The sequence below is a fragment of the Olea europaea genome, unplaced genomic scaffold, assembly GCF_002742605.1.
Source record: "Olea europaea var. sylvestris unplaced genomic scaffold, O_europaea_v1 scaffold256, whole genome shotgun sequence".
Classification (NCBI taxonomy): Eukaryota; Viridiplantae; Streptophyta; class Magnoliopsida; order Lamiales; family Oleaceae; genus Olea; species Olea europaea.
The window spans coordinates 486,523-510,119 of record NW_019243883.1 but is presented as its reverse complement, the minus strand read 5'-3'; the positions used below and the strand labels follow the sequence as shown (position 1 = coordinate 510,119).

The 23,597-nt window shown below is 30.8% G+C and overlaps 3 protein-coding genes and 1 long non-coding RNA gene across 4 annotated transcripts; 2 read left to right on the top strand and 2 right to left on the bottom strand.

Moving 5' to 3' along the window:
* The first annotated feature begins 287 nt into the window (after positions 1-287).
* On the top strand, positions 288-1,263 carry LOC111382811. The gene is made up of 4 exons (XR_002700614.1): positions 288-427; positions 535-587; positions 979-1,017; positions 1,190-1,263. It is a non-coding gene; the product is annotated as an uncharacterized LOC111382811 (long non-coding RNA).
* A 1,326-nt stretch (positions 1,264-2,589) lies between these two features.
* On the bottom strand, positions 2,590-2,985 carry LOC111382763. Its single transcript, XM_023006800.1, has one exon. The coding sequence runs from the start codon at positions 2,983-2,985 to the stop codon at positions 2,590-2,592; it is 396 nt and encodes a 131-aa protein (XP_022862568.1).
* A 4,748-nt stretch (positions 2,986-7,733) lies between these two features.
* LOC111382762 lies at positions 7,734-8,129 on the bottom strand. Its single transcript, XM_023006799.1, has one exon. It carries the CDS (start codon positions 8,127-8,129, stop codon positions 7,734-7,736), a length of 396 nt encoding a protein of 131 aa, XP_022862567.1.
* Positions 8,130-22,733: 14,604 nt separating this feature from the next.
* Positions 22,734-23,084, top strand: LOC111382760 (glycine-rich protein 23-like). Its single transcript, XM_023006798.1, has one exon. The coding sequence runs from the start codon at positions 22,734-22,736 to the stop codon at positions 23,082-23,084; it is 351 nt and encodes a 116-aa protein (XP_022862566.1).
* The last annotated feature ends 513 nt before the right edge of the window (positions 23,085-23,597 follow it).

The window sequence follows — 23,597 nt, the reverse complement described above, 5'->3', positions numbered from 1 at the left end:
ACTATAATTTAGTTTTATGTTCAATTTTTAATTAGAACCCCTACTTGTTCGCATGCCAAGTCATCAAACCATAAATGTTTTTAGTTAAATCCTATAATTTCACACACGGAATCATAGAAAGTTCAGTTAGAAATGGACGTGAAACTGAGTTGGTGGTCTAAATGACAAATTTTGTAAAGTTAAGTGGGGAATCTGAAAAAATTGAAGTTCAGTAACCAAGGTAACACTAACTGAAACGTTTAGTGGCCATTAAAGAAATTAACTATTCAAGAACTTTTCCATAGAAGTGACTTCTGAGATGAACCGAATCGAGGTTTAGGGTTTGGAAAAAAAAAACTATCAATTATCGCCCGCCGAGTTCTCTGCGTTACTCCACTCAGATCAAATGGCTTCGAGCAATTCCCCATCTGCCCATGAGAAAGAACAGGTATTTTTTTCTCGCATTTTATACAGGATACTCTGTATGAGCTGTTATTACCATTATTTAGACGATGGCTTTCGTGATTTTTGAGAATTTCATTTACTTTTGAGTAGATATTTGGGATGGCAGAGAAAGAGATGGAATACAGGGTGGATTTGTTCAACAAGTAGGTGAACCCTGCCTTTTGCCTGCATATAATTCTTATTAACATTAATGTTCCATCTTTCTAGTGAAAATTATATTTTTTTTTTGGCGGTTTAATGTTAATGCAGAGCTTGAATCAACTTGGTATTTAGACACACTAGAATTATGTCTTTTCTGAGCTGAATTGAAAGTTATGTTAAGAATTTCTTCCCGACTTATTTTAACCTGGATGTTGCTTGTTAATGGACCAATTAAAACTTTCTGACTTGTGAGCTTAACTGATTGAAAGATGAAAACTTAGAATGCTTGGCACTTGCTAACGACAACTATATCTTGGTTACATTATTGATGCCTGCAATTTTGTGCACCTTTTCCTGCAAAATTTATTTGATGATGGGTTTATTTTAATCCAGGCTTACGCACACGTGTTTCAACAAGTGCATTGAGAACAAGTATGCGTTCTAAACCTCATTTACTTAAATTACTCATTTTAAGCATGAAATTGAAGTACCGACTTCTATAAATCTAGCAATTTGGAGCAGTTTAGAACACTTGCTCCATTTGAATAAAGGTATTTGTATTCAATTTGGGTGCTTAAAGGGGTTTTACTCCATGCGTATTTAGGTACAAGGAATCTGAGTTAAACATGGGTGAAAACAGTTACATTGACCGTTGTGTGTCAAAATATTGGCAGGTGAGGTGAATTGATGATTTTTCCACTTCTGTAATTTTTTCCACTGAACCCTTGTATGAATGCATGTGCTTCAATGGTTGCAAACGTTAGCATTTGAATTTACTGCAATACATTTTTTAGCAAGTCATTTTTGTAGTAGTTGTTACTGCGTAGTAGGAGAATGAGAACAAAACTAATGATAATTTTGTGTTGCATCTATGGCTTACAGCAAATTAGGGTGGATTAGATATGATAAATTGATTGTCCTTAATGAAAGTTTCAACGGGTCCCTATCGTTTATGAGATGAACAACAAACATAACCTGCTAGTTGGTATAACATGTGTTCCTGGTGATGCTAATTTTGATGGCACGTTATCTGAGGAATTCATAATGAAACAATAGATTTAATTACGATTGCTGATTGTCGACGGTTTTAGTGCATTTACATATAAAATCATATAAAATATAATTTTTATGTTTTAGTGCATTTACATGTATATTGAATAATCTTTAATTTTATTTAATCAAATTTTAATAAACGATCGGACGCCAACTGGACGGGGCTATTATGATCGTTGATTGTTCACGGTCAATGGTCAAAGTCAAAGTCCACCATAGCTAAAAGTTCGGGCTGAATCCGCCCCTGCCTGAATACATAAAATGATTGATGACCTCAGCGAAGATCAAATAATACACGTCATCGTCTTGACAAACTCGTCCCAAGTCATGAACTATGGTAAATTAGCATCAATAAGCATTCATTAATTATTACATCGAGTATCTTTTCACTTCTAGTGATAAATAACCACTACGTTGAAATGTGCGTATCATTTTTCCATATATTTTAGGACTTTTTCTATATAATTTGCATGATGACCAAGAATACAAATATATTGTATGGATCTATTCAAGGTATACAATAAAATAAACTTGACTTGTAGCATATAAGAGTAAAGAGTAAGAGAAGACTGGCAAAGGGTCGACCCGGTCCTATCCCGGCACAGTCTGTGGGAGGTCGAGCCCACTGTGGCAGTACTTGGCTTGAAACAAATTCTAGTAGGCCGAGGCCATAGGGTCTCAAATTGCCATCCCTACTAGGGTGTGAGCCACAAAAGCCAACCAAGAAGAAAATCGTATTTGAATTAATTTTTCATTGGTCATCTTGTTTTTGCTTTTGGATCCAATTTCGGTGCTTACTCACTGCTGTAGTTTTTTTCTTTTGAAGAACACTAAAAAAGAGCCGAGGCTTTGAAGATATTCACCAAAAGATGCACTGATAAATAATATTTGAATAAGCATTTGAAGACAGTATTGAGAAAAAGAAAAGAAAACGTAATATTCATTTCAAGCTTATCTGTTATAACCCAATTCATAAGAAGCCACCATATTTTTGTAAATCTCAAGCACCAATCTGTTCTCAAATTCAGTTCTTGAATACCCATTTGGAATCTGTCGAGCTTTAGGGATTCTTTTCGAACCCAAAAGATTAATTCCAGAGCCTGTGTTTCGTGCCAGCTTAAGCATCATGTCGATGTATGCATTCTTCAACTTGCGCCACAATTTCAATGGCGAACTGAGTTTCAAACGCAGTTTTCGGGTTATTTTAATCCGCCATGAACGCTTTTCTTTGCTTCCAGACCCAAACCTAGTTGTTTTTCCAGTGGATAATCTGCTGTAACTGTAACCTTTTCTTCTCCATATTTTGCCGTTGAAGCTCTTATTGGAAGAGCTCGAAATCATCTCCATTGACATCATATCAATCTGTGTATTAGAGAGAGAGAGAGAGAGAGATTTTGGAGATGCTGAATTGATGCAGAAGTGAAGATTTATGCACAATGGAATGGGAGAAATAATTATGCCTTCGGTCAATAAAGAAGGTTAGAGAAATCCAATAAAAACACATACACACACTGTGTGTGTTTAATTGCTAAAATTGTACTCTTTGTTCCCAAACTAATTGGTATGATAGCAAGTTGCTCATTGACTTCTAAAACAAGAAAATTAGTCTTCGACCCTTAACTATAATTAGATAACCAATCCTCAATAATGAAAATTATTTTAAATTCGAGTAATGTTATTCATAGCCGTTCACTATTGATAATCGCTTTACTTGACAGTTTGTTATTTGAGGATTAACTTGTTATTCAAGGTAATAAAATTATAGAAAATTAGTGTCTCAAATAACAAACTGTCAGATATGGAAACTATCGATAGTGAACAACTATGAATAATATTATTATTTAAACTCATTGAAAATTGTGTAGTAGCCATCACATGTCTAACTTTAGGGACGAAAACAACTCAAGATAAGACTGGATCGACCCTCTCGTCCCTCAGTTCAATTGGGATTTCTAGGAGGTGGGGGAGATTAAACTAATTTCAATTCCTTCGTCATTTTCAACAACTTACATTTAAAAAAGAAAAGAAAATATTAAAAAAAATTGAACAAAACTATGTCCGATACTCAATTGGGCATGACCGGTTCATATGCATTTGCCATGCTAACTAACTCGCTAAAGATAAGTTTATGCTTACCAACATGAATTGATATTCAAAAATTCGATTTGAAATATATTTCAATGAGGACTGTGTAACAATTTTAAAAAGATTAGGATGAGTTTTATAATTAGGGCTAATTTTATAATAATGAAAGATTGATGATCAATTTTTTCATTTTAAAAGAGGGTCAATTTGTAACTTGGGTAATCCCAGATTTTCTGTGACACCACGTGATTGTATTTTTTCTCTTTGTTTTACAGTCAAAATGATTTTTTCTAATTGGAAAAGCAATGATATTTGACATTAAAAAAATAGAAATCTAGAAGAATAATTAATAATTTATTTTTTTAATAATTAAAGATGGAAACATGTCAGCTATTTTTCTATATTATTGAACTTTTGAAATACGAGGTTGCCTGCATATTAATTTATTGAATATATCATGCAAAGAAAATATTATTTAATTGGGCAAATAAATATTTTTATTTTAACTTTTACTATTGTCTATTTATGAAAGAGATTTGTTGAAGGAAAAACATAAATAAATTCACAGATTACGTGAAATAACATAAAAATATTTTTCAAATCAAATTTCAAATATATTTCAAATATGATAGAATACAAAATTTAAATGAATATGTGCAACACATTTATTTGTTTAAAGTTTTAGATGAATTGTCAGCATTGTACTGGAGTTAGAAAAAATATTTAGTTTCAAGTTTTATCGCTATCTATTTATTAACAATTGTAAACTCGAGACTATCGTATAACAATACTCTATACTCTCCTAAGAACTCTACTCTAATCTAACGATAAAAGGCTAGATAGCAAAATTATGATGAGAGTTTTGCCTTTTGAAGGGCCAATCTTGTAGGATAACCAGAAAACGTAGAGTTACGCGTGTTACCTATTTGATAATTTTTTTAAATAAAAAAAGATTAAGCCCATGTTTTTCTATCACTAAACCAAAATTCTTTTTCTTTTCTCAAACTCATTTTACCCATACATTCACACAACACGTAAACTTAAAAAAAAAAAAAAATTCTACTTTTTAAACACACATTCTCCAAAAAAAAAAAAATTACCATTCTAAAACTCATATGCTCAAAAAAGAGAGAGAGAGAGAGAGAATAAAAAAAATCGAAAAACCTCTTTTTAATGGGCATCAGAACTAAATGAATTTTGATTCCATTCCACTAATGAAAATTTTAGATGATTTGATCAATAAAATAATATTCTTGGATGAGATTAATTTATTATAATTACTTTGATCCAAAACTTGATCTTCCATTCAAATGATTATACATTCTTTTGTTTAGCAAAATAGAGTTTGTAGAAGAAAGAAATGAATTTTGAGTTGTTGGTTAAATAAAATTGGAATTTATAAATAAAGCAAAAAGTAGCCAACCACCATAGATTATAACAAAGAATTAAATACTTAATTGTACAAACTATAGTAATTTTTGTTGACCAAATGAGTCCTAGTACTAGATTAGAGGTCCCGTGTCTAAATTTATTATAGGGACACAAAATTCAGCAAAAAAATTGATGCATTTATATTCCCGCTGTCTATGATCCACAGATTTCACATGTTGCCTCAACGTGTGGACTCTAGACCCAAGTGATAAGAATGAGCTAAACGAGGAAGACTTGAAGTTGATTTAATGATAATAAACAAGTACTTCGTTATTCTTGGGTGTTTACTTTTGTAATCACATTACAGAAATATAAAGTTTGACATAATGTTACGCAACGTTCTATTATTTGACAATTTAAAATACGGTCAGCTTTTTCCTTTAATCATTTTCTTCCAAATGCAATTTTGTCAAGTTTTCTGTCAAAGTAGCTTTATTCTAACTCATATATGTACAATGAAAATTAAATAAGTTTTGTTACTTAAAAGTCGAATGACTTTTATGTTTTCATAAAATATGTGATACGATACATACTTTGATGATTTTTATAAGTTGGAATGATCTTGAATCTAATATACAAGGATCTCGGCATACCATAGTTATCCAAAACTCTAACCTTCACAAAAATTCACACCATGAGAACAATCTTGGAATTCCATCACCATGTCCACTTGGACTAGGTTCATCATCAATTCCAATTTTTCAGTTTTGCTTTTTTGTATATGGCCCATTAGGTTTCCATTAACGATGACAAACGTCAAGATATTATTATTTGATACGATCAGGATAAGATAAATTAAATTTTTTTTTTAGTTTATCATTAATCCACTTAGATTAAGGCCCTATTTGGTAATGATTTAAATTAAATTTTAATTTAATTCAAAGTCAAACAATCAATTTCAACCACATATTACGTGGCCCTGCAACTTTTCAACCACACATTTAATTTATTATTTTTTTTTTATCAAAATCTACTAAAAATCTAATTTTAATTCCTGCAAAACAGGGGCTAGTTAATTCACACTGCCTTTCAAGATTGACATCTAGAATGTATTGAGGAATCCATGTCACGTGAAATATTATATGGTATGACAAAATTATTCTACTACGTTGCATGGAAATGTAATCATTTAATTAATATAACGCAACTGATTACGAAATATGGATAAGCTTCAATTTAGACTTAATCAATTCTATTATTTTATTTTGACATTTTGTTGATCTAAACGAGTTTCGGTTAAAATATGTCAATTCATAACTCTAAAATGGTCAATGAATTTGTCTATCATTATAGGCAGATGAAAAGTGGGTTATAATCTCTCACAATGTGTGAGTGATGAATTTTCTATCCATCACACATCAATCTTCATATGATTTTTCAACATGCTCATATTAGTGACCTTAAAAAAAGGAAACATCTTAACTCTTAAGCCACCAAATTTTGTTGATCGCAGTTGCATCTATGGCTTACAGCAAATTAGGGTGGATTAGATATGATAAATTGATTGTCCTTAATGAAAGTTTCAACGGGTCCCTATCGTTTATGAGATGAACAACAAACATAACCTGCTAGTTGGTATAACATGTGTTCCTGGTGATGCTAATTTTGATGGCACGTTATCTGAGGAATTCATAATGAAACAATAGATTTAATTACGATCGCTGATTGTCGACGGTTTTAGTGCATTTACATATAAAATCATATAAAATATAATTTTTATGTTTTAGTGCATTTACATGTATATTGAATAATCTTTAATTTTAATAAACGATCGGACGCCAACTGGACGGGGCTATTATGATCGTTGATTGTTCACGGTCAATGGTCAAAGTCAAAGTCCACCATAGCTAAAAGTTCGGGCTGAATCCGCCCCTGCCTGAATACATAAAATGATTGATGACCTCAGCGAAGATCAAATAATACACGTCATCGTCTTGACAAACTCGTCCCAAGTCATGAACTATGGTAAATTAGCATCAATAAGCATTCATTAATTATTACATCGAGTATCTTTTCACTTCTAGTGATAAATAACCACTACGTTGAAATATGCGTATCATTTTTCCATATATTTTAGGACTTTTTCTATATAATTTGCATGATGACCAAGAATACAAATATATTGTATGGATCTATTCAAGGTATACAATAAAATAAACTTGACTTGTAGCATATAAGAGTAAAGAGTAAGAGAAGACTGGCAAAGGGTCGACCCGGTCCTATCCCGGCACAGTCTGTGGGAGGTCGAGCCCACTGTGGCAGTACTTGGCTTGAAACAAATTCTAGTAGGCCGAGGCCATAGGGTCTCAAATTGCCATCCCTACTAGGGTGTGAGCCACAAAAGCCAACCAAGAAGAAAATCGTATTTGAATTAATTTTTCATTGGTCATCTTGTTTTTGCTTTTGGATCCAATTTCGGTGCTTACTCACTGCTGTAGTTTTTTTCTTTTGAAGAACACTAAAAAAGAGCCGAGGCTTTGAAGATATTCACCAAAAGATGCACTGATAAATAATATTTGAATAAGCATTTGAAGACAGTATTGAGAAAAAGAAAAGAAAACGTAATATTCATTTCAAGCTTATCTGTTATAACCCAATTCATAAGAAGCCACCATATTTTTGTAAATCTCAAGCACCAATCTGTTCTCAAATTCAGTTCTTGAATACCCATTTGGAATCTGTCGAGCTTTAGGGATTCTTTTCGAACCCAAAAGATTAATTCCAGAGCCTGTGTTTCGTGCCAGCTTAAGCATCATGTCGATGTATGCATTCTTCAACTTGCGCCACAATTTCAATGGCGAACTGAGTTTCAAACGCAGTTTTCGGGTTATTTTAATCCGCCATGAACGCTTTTCTTTGCTTCCAGACCCAAACCTAGTTGTTTTTCCAGTGGATAATCTGCTGTAACTGTAACCTTTTCTTCTCCATATTTTGCCGTTGAAGCTCTTATTGGAAGAGCTCGAAATCATCTCCATTGACATCATATCAATCTGTGTATTAGAGAGAGAGAGAGAGAGAGATTTTGGAGATGCTGAATTGATGCAGAAGTGAAGATTTATGCACAATGGAATGGGAGAAATAATTATGCCTTCGGTCAATAAAGAAGGTTAGAGAAATCCAATAAAAACACATACACACACTGTGTGTGTTTAATTGCTAAAATTGTACTCTTTGTTCCCAAACTAATTGGTATGATAGCAAGTTGCTCATTGACTTCTAAAACAAGAAAATTAGTCTTCGACCCTTAACTATAATTAGATAACCAATCCTCAATAATGAAAATTATTTTAAATTCGAGTAATGTTATTCATAACCGTTCACTATTGATAATCGCTTTACTTGACAGTTTGTTATTTGAGGATTAACTTGTTATTCAAGGTAATAAAATTATAGAAAATTAGTGTCTCAAATAACAAACTGTCAGATATGGAAACTATCGATAGTGAACAACTATGAATAATATTATTATTTAAATTCATTGAAAATTGTGTAGTAGCCATCACATGTCTAACTTTAGGGACGAAAACAAGTCAAGATAAGACTGGATCGACCCTCTCGTCCCTCAGTTCAATTGGGATTTCTGGGAGGTGGGGAGATTTAACTAATTTGTTTGTCATTTTCAATAACTTACATTTTAAAAAAGAAACGAAAATATTAAAAAAAAAATTGAGCAGAACTATGTTCCTTGTTTATGCCCGATACTCGATGGGGCAAGTCCTGGTCATATGCATTTGCCATGCTAACTAACTCTCTAAAGATAAGTTTATGCTTACCAACATGAATTGATATTCGAAAATTCGAATTTAAATATATTTCAATGAGGACTGTGTAACAATTTTAAAAAGATTAGGATGAGTTTTATAATTGAGGGCTAATTTTATAATAATGAAAGATTGATGATCAATTTTTTCATTTTAAAAGAGGGTCAATTTGTAACTTGGGTAATCCCAGATTTTCTGTGACACCACGTGATTGTATTTTTTCTCTTTGTTTTACAGTCAAAATGATTTTTTCTAATTGGAAAAGCAATGATATTTGACATTAAAAAAATAGAAATCTAGAAGAATAATTAATAATTTATTTTTTTAATAATTAAAGATGGAAACATGTCAGCTATTTTTCTATATTATTGAACTTTTGAAATACGAGGTTGCCTGCATATTAATTTATTGAATATATCATGCAAAGAAAATATTATTTAATTGGGCAAATAAATATTTTTATTTTAACTTTTACTATTGTCTATTTATGAAAGAGATTTGTTGAAGGAAAAACATAAATAAATTCACAGATTACGTGAAATAACATAAAAATATTTTTCAAATCAAATTTCAAATATATTTCAAATATGATAGAATACAAAATTTAAATGAATATGTGCAACACATTTATTTGTTTAAAGTTTTAGATGAATTGTCAGCATTGTACTGGAGTTAGAAAAAATATTTAGTTTCAAGTTTTATCGCTATCTATTTATTAACAATTGTAAACTCGAGACTATCGTATAACAATACTCTATACTCTCCTAAGAACTCTACTCTAATCTAACGATAAAAGGCTAGATAGCAAAATTATGATGAGAGTTTTGCCTTTTGAAGGGCCAATCTTGTAGGATAACCAGAAAACGTAGAGTTACGCGTGTTACCTATTTGATAATTTTTTTAAATAAAAAAAGATTAAGCCCATGTTTTTCTATCACTAAACCAAAATTCTTTTTCTTTTCTCAAACTCATTTTACCCATACATTCACACAACACGTAAACTTAAAAAAAAAAAAAAAATTCTACTTTTTAAACACACATTCTCCAAAAAAAAAAAAATTACCATTCTAAAACTCATATGCTCAAAAAAGAGAGAGAGAGAGAGAGAATAAAAAAAATCGAAAAACCTCTTTTTAATGGGCATCAGAACTAAATGAATTTTGATTCCATTCCACTAATGAAAATTTTAGATGATTTGATCAATAAAATAATATTCTTGGATGAGATTAATTTATTATAATTACTTTGATCCAAAACTTGATCTTCCATTCAAATGATTATACATTCTTTTGTTTAGCAAAATAGAGTTTGTAGAAGAAAGAAATGAATTTTGAGTTGTTGGTTAAATAAAATTGGAATTTATAAATAAAGCAAAAAGTAGCCAACCACCATAGATTATAACAAAGAATTAAATACTTAATTGTACAAACTATAGTAATTTTTGTTGACCAAATGAGTCCTAGTACTAGATTAGAGGTCCCGTGTCTAAATTTATTATAGGGACACAAAATTCAGCAAAAAAATTGATGCATTTATATTCCCGCTGTCTATGATCCACAGATTTCACATGTTGCCTCAACGTGTGGACTCTAGACCCAAGTGATAAGAATGAGCTAAACGAGGAAGATTTGAAGTTGATTTAATGATAATAAACAAGTACTTCGTTATTCTTGGGTGTTTACTTTTGTAATCATATTACAGAAGTATAAAGTTTGACATAATGTCACGCAACGTTCTATTATTTGACAATCTAAAACAGGGTCAGCTTTTTCCTCCAATCACTTTCTTCCAAATGCAATTGCGTCAAGCTTTCTGTCAAAGTAGCTTTATCCTTATTCATATATGTACAATAAAAAATAAATAAGTTTTGTTACTTAAAAGTCGAATGACTTTTATGTTTTCATAAAATATGTGATACGATACATACTTTGATGATTTTTATAAGTTGGAATGATCTTGAATCTAATATACAAGGATCTCGGCATACCATAGTTATCCAAAACTCTAACCTTCACAAAAATTCACACCATGAGAACAATCTTGGAATTCCATCACCATGTCCACTTGGACTAGGTTCATCATCAATTCCAATTTTTCAATTTTGCTTTTTTGTATATGGCCCATTAGGTTTCCATTAACGATGACAAACGTCAAGATATTATTATTTGATACGATCAGGATAAGATAAATTAAATTTTTTTTTTAGTTTATCATTAATCCACTTAGATTAAGGCCCTATTTGGTAATGATTTAAATTAAATTTTAATTTAATTCAAAGTCAAACAATCAATTTCAACCACATATTACGTGGCCCTGCAACTTTTCAACCACACATTTAATTTATTATTTTTTTTTTATCAAAATCTACTAAAAATCTAATTTTAATTCCTGCAAAACAGGGGCTAGTTAATTCACACTGCCTTTCAAGATTGACATCTAGAATGTATTGAGGAATCCATGTCACGTGAAATATTATATGGTATGACAAAATTATTCTACTACGTTGCATGGAAATGTAATCATTTAATTAATATAACGCAACTGATTACGAAATATGGATAAGCTTCAATTTAGACTTAATCAATTCTATTATTTTATTTTGACATTTTGTTGATCTAAACGAGTTTCGGTTAAAATATGTCAATTCATAACTCTAAAATGGTCAATGAATTTGTCTATCATTATAGGCAGATGAAAAGTGGGTTATAATCTCTCACAATGTGTGAGTGATGAATTTTCTATCCATCACACATCAATCTTCATATGATTTTTCAACATGCTCATATTAGTGACCTTAAAAAAGGAAACATCTTAACTCTTAAGCCACCAAATTTTGTTGATCGCATATAAAATTTTAGAAATTGTTGGAAAATACCGATAATGGGTCGTCCATGTGGGGTGACCCGACCTGTAGGATTTTATAAGGGTTGGAGGGAGTGGTTTGAATTTAGAATTCAAACCTATAACTCCCAAGTAACCATTTGAAACTTCTAGATAGAAGTTGTGAAAAAAGGAACAAGAAAATGGTATGAAAAATATGGTGAAAATTCGTATGTAAATTCACACCAAATTGAAAAGCTCCTAAAACCACATTTTTGGCATGAAGTCTCACAAAAAATGGTACTTAGATTGTGGATAATAATCTCCTTCCATTATGATCGGGATTTGGACCATTGGAGTACAAGAAAATGCAGATTTTGGAGATTTGAAGGCAAGGTGATTCAACCACACAAAGATCTTGAAATTCATCATTTCAAGTAAGTTTACCGACCCGAAATTCATGTCAAAGCATGCTACGATTTTCCTACATTGGTATCAGAGCCATAATGTTGAATTCCTTATTATATTTCATGCTTAATTATGCCATTACATGATAGAATTGGGTTATGAATCTTATGTGCAAAGTTTTGAAACCTTATGTGGTATTTAGTGGCATCATTTGATAATTTATTGCCATCTATTCATCTATCTTCATGTAGTAAGATTAGTATGGTTAGAAAGGTCTTCTCATAAGCTTTCCATCCATATGAAGAACTCAAATTTCGGACATGAAATGAAGAAGTTATGAAGTTTTGAAATTTGGACGATAATCTAAATTTTTTGCATGGAACTTGATAAAATCCGAAACTTCATCACGTGATAACTTTTTATACATTAAGTTTCATATTGTCCATTTGGTGGTTGGATAGATATTCTCAATACCTTTCCAATGATATAAAGATCATTAATTTTGGGCTTGAAATGAGAAAGTTATGACCTCTCGAAACTTAGATATAAATCTGATTTTTGGAGTGAAAATTGGTAAAATTTGAAACTTCATCACATGATAACTTCTTCCACACTATGTTTCGTGATGCTTATTTGGCATGGTTGGATAGATCTTCTTGAAACCTTTCCAAAGGTATAAATAACATAAATTTTGGGCTTGAAATGAAGAAGTTATGACCTTTCGAAATCTATATGTACATTTGATTTTTGTATTAAAATCGGTAAAATTTGAAAATTCATCATATGATAACTTCTTCCACGTCATGTTTTATAATTCTCATTTGATATGCTTGGATAGATCTTCTCGAGATCTTTCCAACGATATAAATAGCATAAATTTTGAACTTAAATTGAGGAAGTTATAGCTTTTCAAAGTTTTGAGAAAAATATGAGAAAACTGCCATTTTTTTCAAAATGATTAACAGTAACCAAAAATAAAAAATAAAAATAAAAAATCTGTTGCCGTGAAGTGAGTTTCAAATTTTAGAAATTGCATATTGGTCCCTTAATTATTGTAGATGCAATTTGAGAAATTTCATGTTGGTCCCACACTTTTTGAATGTTGATTATTCCAAATGCAATTTGAGAGATTGCATGTTAGTCCCACACTTTTGAATGTTTTTCAAATCCAATTTGAAAAATTGCATGTTGGTCCCAAAATTATTTTTGAATGTTGTTTATTCCAATACCATTTTGAAAAGTTGTATGTTGGTCCCAAAATTATTTTCTTTTGGAAGTTGATTATTCAAAATTCAATTTAAAAGATTATAAATTGGTCATGCATATGAGGATGCATGTGAGACCTGACTTCAATTATGAAAATTACAAATTGGTCCTTCAAATATTCTTGATTTTTGTATGAAATTTAAATTAATTTTCAGATAGTAATATATATATATATATATATATATATATATATTGGAATCAATCAAACTCTGAAACTTTTTATAAAGATCAATAATATTTGTTAAGTGGTATTTGCCTAGTGAGAGTTATTTTTTTTTTTTTTGAAGTATCTCATTTTTGGAATAAAAATACTCCGAAAGTATTTAAAATACCACTTTTATATACGTTCATAAGTTGTATGGGTCTTGATTAGGTTATGTGTCCATTATGACTTGTTTCCAATTTTGTGCTTGATCATATATTATGAGATCTAGCACACTTATGGCATCCTTAGAGGGAGGGCTAGAGAAACAACAGTTATAAGACTTGTTGAAAAGCTACGTGCTTACTAAAATTTAAAATAAATGGATCTAAAACATAACCTAATGGAATACATGAATATTTTAGGGGACATTTTATGGTGATAAGCAAAATATGAAAATTCTTATGTTACTTCCCATTCGTTGGGATTGTGTTGGAACAGATATTAAAGCATGGTTGACAATCATAATATATGTCATAATTGCACATTATGAAATTATATTATTGTATAAAATGTGCATATTTATGGAAATACATTATATCCATTGACTCGTGTTCTGTTATAAATGATAAGGTCAATAGCATTAGTGAGATTCTTACTTAAACCTATTGATTGTTAGTTGAGTAATAGTTCGATGATTGGAAGATTTAGAGAAAATCTCACCAAGAACTATTTGATTTATCAACTAAGTGGGAGTTCTGAAGTTGGAAGAATAAATGTGATTCTCACTTAGAACCTATGAAATTTTGTATTATGAAATTATGTTTATGATAGTGAAACAATAGGATTGCGGACAATGATTGGGAACATGATGAACTTTCGACTCTGTGCCTAACGCTGAACTATCTAGACGTTAATTTGTGTTAATACAAAATTAAATATGTGCATATATGGGCATTGATTGAGAATAAAATGTCTCTAAAAATCTAATAGATCATGGCATCAAAATCTATAGTAGTTAACATTAATAAAAGTGATAAGCTAAATAAGATAACATTTGACATGATAAGATTTTAAGTGTACTAGAAGAACTGATGCTTTAGACAGCATCAACTGCGTAATAAAAGACCTTATGTAGGTCATACTACTTTAGAAAATAAAGATTGGAACTTTGTCGAGTACGGGAAAAAGGTGAATTTTAGTACTCGAGCATTTAAATTGTTAAGTTCTATTATAAATGATCTTTTTTTCTCGAATGTGGCTTAGTTGGTGGTTAGCATAGTGTTAACATTTTCGTTTGTCACGTTAATTTTAGATGAGTAGTCAACTCAAACTAGTCTTTTCTCAATTTATGGAATTTTGAAAGTCATTGTGAGTTACAAATTGAAGTGTCAATTTTCTCTATTGACATTACCCGCTATGTGAGTTAAAAGACGTGCGACTTGATGTTGCTAAGTCTTGATGACATGCTTGTGTACCAATGTTCTAGTTTGCATAAGATTTTGAATCTTAAACATTGAATGAGTTAGAACAAATGTGGGATAGATGTGGGAGACTGGTAAAGGGACCAAGAAGAACTATCAGATAGTAAGTGAATAAAAGTGATTTTGGTAGGGGATCAATGTATAAAGGTTCAAGGAATTCAACTATACGATTTGAATCTCTTAGCTATAAGTGGTTAAGCTAAAAAATATTGCACTTGAATGTATTCCTCTAGGTATTTTTACGTTTCGACACAATACATATTGGATCTTATCTTGTGTGGATAGTGGATTCAAGGGTTAGAAACTCACTTTATATGAGATCAAAAGGTATATTATTCTATTATCAAATCTTTAACTTGATACAAAGTAGATATATGGAAATAATGAAGATGGAGTGGATGTTTCTATGACTGATATTGCAATCTACTGTTGCAAAGTAGAGAAACTGACCTCCTATTTGATATTAAGATAATATCAAAGATTTCATTAAATTTGATCTCAGTTATTGTTCTTCAAAGATGGTTTCTTGCTTGGACTTATATGTGGTAGTGCTATTCGTACTCACAATGGCGATGTTTATTATGGTTCTGGATATTTGTACAAGGTTTGAGATTTTGAGTAGAGAAAACCATTCAAAGCTGTAAGAGATGAACTTCCATAGAAAAAAAATCCATCCAAATTTCTTTGTGGGCCTTGACTAAGAGAGATAGAGATGAAATTTCACTTTTCATTACATTTATAGATGGATTCACGCACTTCAGTTGTACGATTGATTTTCTTAAGTTGAAAGTATTGTATTGATTTGGACTTTTCTGAAGTCGAGTAGAAAATCAGATTGTGAAAGTAAAGACTTTGAGAATTATCTGATAGAGTGAATCTCTATTGTGAAATATCAACGATCTATGTAATGAAAGATATTCTTATTTGATGGACTATTCATTAATGTCCAATAATTATAAGGTGTATTGGATTGAAGTAATATAATATTCCTGAGGATGATAAGGTTTGAGATATGCAATACAACTTATGTATTTGCTTTTGGAAAGAGCGTTGCCTAACTACAACGTATCAGTTAATGGAGTTCTCTCAATGTTGATAACTTCAAAATATATAAGTTTTGGACACGTAAATAATTGAATATGGGTTATCATAGACTTTTAATTGACTATATATGTTCTCGATAATGAGTATGAGAACAAGATGTGTCTTGATGATATACATGTAGTCCAAAAAGGTACTTAGTGAAATTTTTTGATGGATATCGAGTTATAAGATATGACATTTGACATTTTTCCCAGTAAGGGAGAAAAAGATTGGAGAACATCGTTGAAATTGATATTATATGTATTGATGAATCAGTTTTGAATCTATAAGAGATGATTCAAACTTCTGATTCAAGTGGGAGTAATCTATTTTCGAGTTGGACTTATCTATCCAAGTGGGAGCCATTTAAGAACTATCTAATTTAAATAATTCTTGGTTCCAAGTTGGATCTAAGAGCTAGTTCAGAAAATCAAAAGACATGAGTTTATCAAATTGTATGATTTGTGCTAAGAATACTTTTCGTATGTTCTTGCTCTTATTATAAGAGTTTTATACTATAAATGCGCATGTGAAATTGTAATTGTGATCGTATAAGTCTTCATAAATGTCCAAAGACTTCATAAGTGCACAAAGAAATATCTAAAGAATCATATCTAGTACGATTAACAGTTAGGAGATAGAAGTATACTATGATATATACTTGTCCTAACAATGGTCATGACATAGATCTAATCAGTAGGTATCAATATTATCTTTAAAAAATGTATTGTGATACCTGAAAGGTGCTGTTGTCAGTTATTCTATTTCGTTGTCAAAGGAATAACTTGTGATTGGAATAGATATACAATTGTTGACTAAGAATAAGAGTTAGTAGAGCACAATTAGTTATTTGACTTGTGTGCTTTTGCTATATAGAGTAGCAAGAAGTATATGTTGTTATGTATATTTTTGCAGCTAAAGAAATTGTTTGGTATGGATGTATTGAGCATCTAATGATACTGGTTGAGAATATGAAATCCATGATGGTTACGCAACTATCTTATATGTTAAGATCTCGAGTATCAAGATGGAACCAAACGCTTAATGGTAATTTTGTGAGAGACATTAGCAAAGAAAGTGTCTTTGCGATATATCTGCGTAAATGATGATATGCAATCATCATACTTTGAAGATGTTTAGAGATATATTTGTTGATAATATGAAATCTCTAGAATTTCGTAGAATATGATACTTGGTGTATGAAACAAACTCTTGATTGAGTTTTGTGTGCCCATAGATGAACAATTTTGAGTTCATGTGTAATCTAATGTTGGGATTACAAGATAAATGATTTGTATGCACATATAAAGTATGTCGAACGGGTTGAGATTGGCTTACTCATACAAGCAATCGCCTTAGATGTTTTAAGATGTGCTGAGATGAGACACAATAATCATTTTGTGTACATGATTTAGTCACCTTGATAGTGATCATTTTGTTTACATGATCCAGTCACTTTGATAAGGTATCAAGATGATATTACAACAAGTAATCGAAATGAATTTTGCTATCCATTAAACCTGTTTAGTAGTCAGATCGATTTCTCGATTTGAGAATGCCTAGAGGAATGAACATAAGGAGAACTAAAGTTAGGTATCGAGGAATACTTGAACTAGGATCTGTACGATGTTATTTATTTACAAAGAATATGACATATGCCCTAAGAAAGGGAGAAAACATCGTAGCAGGTGTTTCATATCGCGTGTGCTTTTACGATCAATATAGGGTAAATGAGTGAATGGATCCCTGCTTTCTCGTTGTGCGAGACCCTGAGGTTTATATAACCTCATATATATCCTTATGACTTTTGATTGTTTCTTGAGGTTTTATTTTAGTGTTGCTATTTTAGCATGTTGTCAATGACTATGATTGATTCGGTTTGATGGGATATGTCTAGGAAAGCAGCTGATTTAAAATCGAAGGATTCAAAAAGAAAAGGAAAACTATTTTGACCAATATTTATATTTGTATTCACCGACCGGACAATTATGTTTAACCATTTGGGGTATAGAATGCGATTGTGAATACAAAGATATGATGCGGGGTTCAAGTATGTTCCACAAATACTTGAGGGATCGAAAATACTTGAATTAATGTTGGAAAAGGAGTTTGGGGTATAGCGAGATGTGATATTCCTCCTCTAGTAGAGCTACTATATATTCCTAACAGGTTTATAGAACCGTGAGCTCTTATATTACTCGTTGGTCGCACGATCTATTTATCGTATGAATCTTTGTGAGGTAGATTGAGAAGGGTCTAAGGTGTGACATTTGTTGTCACTTGTGGTTCAGTTCAACCCCATCATATGTAAGTGGGAGATGTTGAAAAATACGGATAATGGGTCGCCCATGTAGGGTGACTCGGCCCGCAGGATTTTATAAGAGTTGGAGGGAGTGGTTTGAATTTAGAATTTAAATCTATAACTCCTAAGTAACCACTTGAAACTTCTCGATAGAAGTTATGGAAAAATGAACAAGAAGGTGGTATGAAAAATATGGTGAAAATTCGTATGTAAATTCACACCAAAATTGAAAAGTCCCTAGAACCACATTTTTGGGATGAAGTCTCACGAGAAATGGCACTTAGATTGTGGATAATAATCCCCTTCCATTATGATCGAGATTTGGACCATTGGAGTACAAGAAAATGCAGATTTTGGAGATTTGATGGCAAAATGATTCAATCAACAAAGATCTTGGAATTCATCATTTCAAGTAAGTTTATTGACCCGAAATTCATGTCAAAGCATGCTACGATTTTCCTATAGAAATATTACTTGACAATCATGTGTTGTCAAAATACAAGCCTGTATTGTAGAAAGGAGAATTCTCCTTGTATATAATTCTTGTTAATGGTGTCCATAATGTGATGTGGAAATCATTCAATTGTTGATGTGTAAGTGTGAGATTTGAATTAAATGTTGAATCCAATGTCACGTATAATTATGGACACCATTATGTAGACAATTATGTATATGTAGAAAACGATTTTTTTAAAATAAATGAATATGATGATGTCAAGTAAGATGTGGTCAACTACATTTGTACATATATAACATGATTCAAAATTCTATGAGACTTCAAATCTAAGGATAAAACTCACTACCTAATATTTAAGAGATTTTCACCTACACTAAGATAATTATTCATATAATTTTTTTTTGTTGCTGATCATTCAATGAATTGTTCTTCTAACAACTCGTCCGTGTATCCATTCAGATTTTCACATATGAATTTATGAGATCAACTACTTTCTTTATCAGGAAGAAACATGATAAATGTTGGTCTATTCTTAATTACGATATTCATATCTCATAGTTACTAACGAATATGAATAATTTAGAATTAAATTATTTATAACTCAAACTTTCAAGGAGCGATGAAAATTTGGGTCCAGAAATACATTGTAACATAAATTCTATTAAAAATAGAATATGATTCCAACGAGTCCAGATTTTTGAGGTATCATACTTAAGAAGTATATAAATATTTCCAAGAAAATGTCACCCAAATTATTAATTTAGTTTAAATGTTGAAAATTCTTCAAACTCAGCATGTAAGACAACAAGATCAAAATTTTCAAATAAGAATTACAAGAATCAACACTAATATCCATATATAAAGAACATAAATAATATGTTTATACATTTTAATAAGTATTATAATTTAAAATTTAGTAAAAACAATAAAACAATGAAAAGCAACCCAACCTTATACATGAAATGACGAGTGACTACTTCTCTTTGCACCGATAACTGTCATCAAAGTCTCCTTAATTTAGATTTGGTGTTAAAATGAAATTTAAGAAAATGATTTTTAAGAAAGTTGATATTCACTAAACTAGAAAATGAGAGAGAATTAATGGGTTGGAATTATTATTATTATTATTATTATTATTATTATTATTATTATTATTATTATTATTATTATTATTATTATTATTATTATTATTTTATTTTTTATATATTTTTTTTTGTTTAGAGTAACAAAGAAAGTTTAATTTGTTTTGAAAATAAGGAGTAACAATTAGAAAAATTCAAATTTTATTCTTAAACATACCATATAGAGATAAATTTACAGTAATCAAAAACTCTTTTGATAAGGTGGTCAATAGTTCAATTTATTGTCTAATTATCAATTCGTTTTAAATATGTAAGTTTACTTAATATGGATTAAAATAGAATGTTTTCAAAAAGAGTAATGCTATTCATAACAAAAGGCATCGATGGTAGCCCTACATGATATATATGTATGTGGCAATTTATAATTTGACACATTAATATGTTAGTTTTTTAATGATAATAATGGTAATTTTAATGATAATAAGCAATATGAAATAAATATGGAATATAAATTATTTCAAGTTTAATAGAATCATATGCGAATTATAATTAATTTTAATGGACACATTGAAAGTTTAGGACATTCAAAGTATATTCAAATTCAAAAACATAATTAGTTGAATAGTATCATTTGCAGTCGCTCATTACCGCAGTCGCTACGTAGCATACATATGGCGGTTCGTGATTTGATGCATAAAGTAATGAAAAACTATCACATTAATGCATCAATTCACTAATCACTACATGTATGTCACATAGAACAACTAGACAATGAGCTACTGCAAAAAAATTACTCTAATTAGCCACAAGAAAAATCAGTTTATTAATTAAGCATTAAATGTGAGATTGGGGCAAATGTTATAATAATTACATACAACTATTATTGCATTTATATCCCCAACTTTTTTCGATGCATTATTGTCCTTTACCTTCGATTAATTAGCTCATTTGGTTCCTGATGGTTGTTTCCATCTATATTTTCTGTTATCGTGTTTTTGTAATGAATGACAAATTTAACATTTAAATGAACTACAATAATTAAAATAAAAAATTGAAAAAGCCATAAACGGGGTAAAGGGGTTCTTGCCCTATTCCATCCCCCATAAGCGGGAAAGGCGGTAGGGATTGCGAATGGGGTCTTTGGTGAACCTGCCAAGTTGTTGTTGTTTTTTTTTTTTACGAAAAATCATTATCAAGAATAAGATGTACTAATTAATGAAAAATTGAAAATAAAAATGTAATGAAAAAGTTGGGAATATAAGTGCAATAATGAGCAAAGATTGACAACCTTAATTGCAAATAAAATATAATGCAACAAACAAATGGTTAAATATCTCAGTTGTCATTGAAAATTTCCAAATGTTTCTTAGCTGCCACTGAACTTTAAATTTGTTCAACCAATAACTATACTTTAAGTTGATTTTAATAAAGTAATTTCGTCACTCGAATTGATGAATTAGCAATCAATAAATGATGTACATCTTTCATTTCAATGAATTTATACTTATTTCACGATAATAACTAATAATTACATGTAATAATCATTATTTATTGACTTTCATGTCATGGATTATTATTAGTGAAATTGGATATAATTACCTATATGAAATCAAATTCACGCGGAATTACCAGATTGAAATCATATTATAGTGTAGTTATCCAATTGAATCATATTATAGTGTAATTATCCGATATAATAAAATTAAAAAATAATTATCTTTTTGAATTATAATGAAATTATAGATATGGCGAATACAATTTTTAGTATTTTTCACTATACATTAGTGAGAAGTAGGCCTGAACAAAAAAAATTGAAAAACAATCAAATCGAATCGACTCGGGTCGGGTCGGGTCGGTTTGACATAAGTAATTGGTTTGGTTTGATTTTCGTTTAAATAAAATCATGGTTGTTTGATTCGTTCATGGTTTGAAGTTTCAAACTGCTGGTTAACCGAACCAACCCAACACAACTCACTTACATGTTTACCTTTGTTTTAAGAAAAATAATAACCAAAAGAAAAGCTTTAATTTCATAACTATATCACGATTCCATTCAATATGTAATTTTGTCGATAAGTAATACTGAAAATTTTATTTCACAAGCTCATTATATTATGCTTAGTATTTTCCCTACTCAGCCAGTAAGGGTACATAATGTAATAAAATGCAACAAAACTCTTAAGTTTTTTGTTGATGTTTTTAGTAACCTAATTTTATTTGTTAGTCAATAATTCTTGCAATATAAAGTTATTTAGCTATTTTAAATCCTGTAATATAATTAGGTCAAAACTTGGACAATTTTTTATTTACTTTTTTTTAAAATTTCAATTTGAACTAAAAGTCCAAACCGACTAACTCAACCGAATCAAACCAAACCAATTATTTGATTTGGTTCGATTCGATTTAAGAGTTGGAGTAGGTTGGTTTGTGTTGAAATTCACCCAAACGACTAATTTGGTTTTAGTTTCGAATTGGAATTAAAGCCAACCCAACCCAACCCAACCCAACCCAAATCGCGTCGAATGAACTAATAATCGTGTTTCAAAAGAATCTTTTATTACAGACTTAAGAAATAAGGGATTCCTTGATATTGAAAAAATGATTTACTCGATTTGACAGAGCTTGCTCATGTACAACATGATTCGTTCTTATCATAGAAAAGAATCCCTAGAGAAGCCATTTCGGAATATTACTCAAACTGAACTTATATCCACTTCTACATGTACTTAAAAGTCCCGTCTTATCCGTTAACTCACAAAATTCTAACAGAGAAAATGAAGGGAAACCTTACCAAAACAGAATCAAATTCATTATGGAAGTGGAAGGGAATCAATTTCCAAACAGGAAAACCCGAAAACAAATTATCCGAATTCTTCAAGGAAAGTGGGCGTAAGCTGGAAGATTCAATTCTTGGTCCTGGAATCGGAGCCGGAATAGGGTGCGGCATTGGACTGGGAATGGGGATCGCAGGCGGAGCCGGGTTCGATGGTTCGCCACGGAACCACCTCAAAATGGTGTTGGGCATTGGATTCGGATGCGGTATTGGCGTCGGGTTCGGGTACGGGCAGGGAATAATTGGCGGAGGAGTCAGCTATGAATCCCTGAAATCTCATCTATTCGCGTAAAAACCCAAATCCAAGAAGCGAATTATGGTCCAGATCCGATTTTATTTTTCTTTACTCTTGAATTGCAGTTTATGGAAATCGGACGCAAAAATGATTTTATGAGCTCAGATTTTTATTCAGTTCCTTTTAGCCTTTGTTTGATGCTGACATTAAGATATGCATGATACATGTTTGTAGGTATGCTTGTCTGAGAGTATGTATATAAGCAATAAGCGAAATGATCCAAACATGAGATTTTCAAAATTTACTTATAAGTAAACTTTCTAAAAAGAAATAGAATTACTTTTTAACTTTTAAGTTTCTCTAATGTCAAAACACAACTTTACAAGTTGGACTTCTTATTAGCAAGATTTACTCTTTAACTTATTAAAAATGTAACTTTTATACTTCAAGTGAAACGATAGGAACTCTTTTGAAGAAATAAATGAGTTATAAGTTAGCAAGCCCTTGATCAGTTTTATTTCGGACATTTTTATTTTTTTATTTTTTTTTATTTTTAGACCTATGCTGTTT

What these genes read in the sequence shown, in the direction of transcription:
- LOC111382763 (XM_023006800.1), bottom strand. Translation starts at nt 2,985, where the DNA reads ATGGAGATGATTTCGAGCTCTTCCAATAAGAGCTTCAACGGCAAAATA.
- LOC111382760 (XM_023006798.1), top strand. Translation starts at nt 22,734, where the DNA reads ATGAAGGGAAACCTTACCAAAACAGAATCAAATTCATTATGGAAGTGG.
- LOC111382762 (XM_023006799.1), bottom strand. Translation starts at nt 8,129, where the DNA reads ATGGAGATGATTTCGAGCTCTTCCAATAAGAGCTTCAACGGCAAAATA.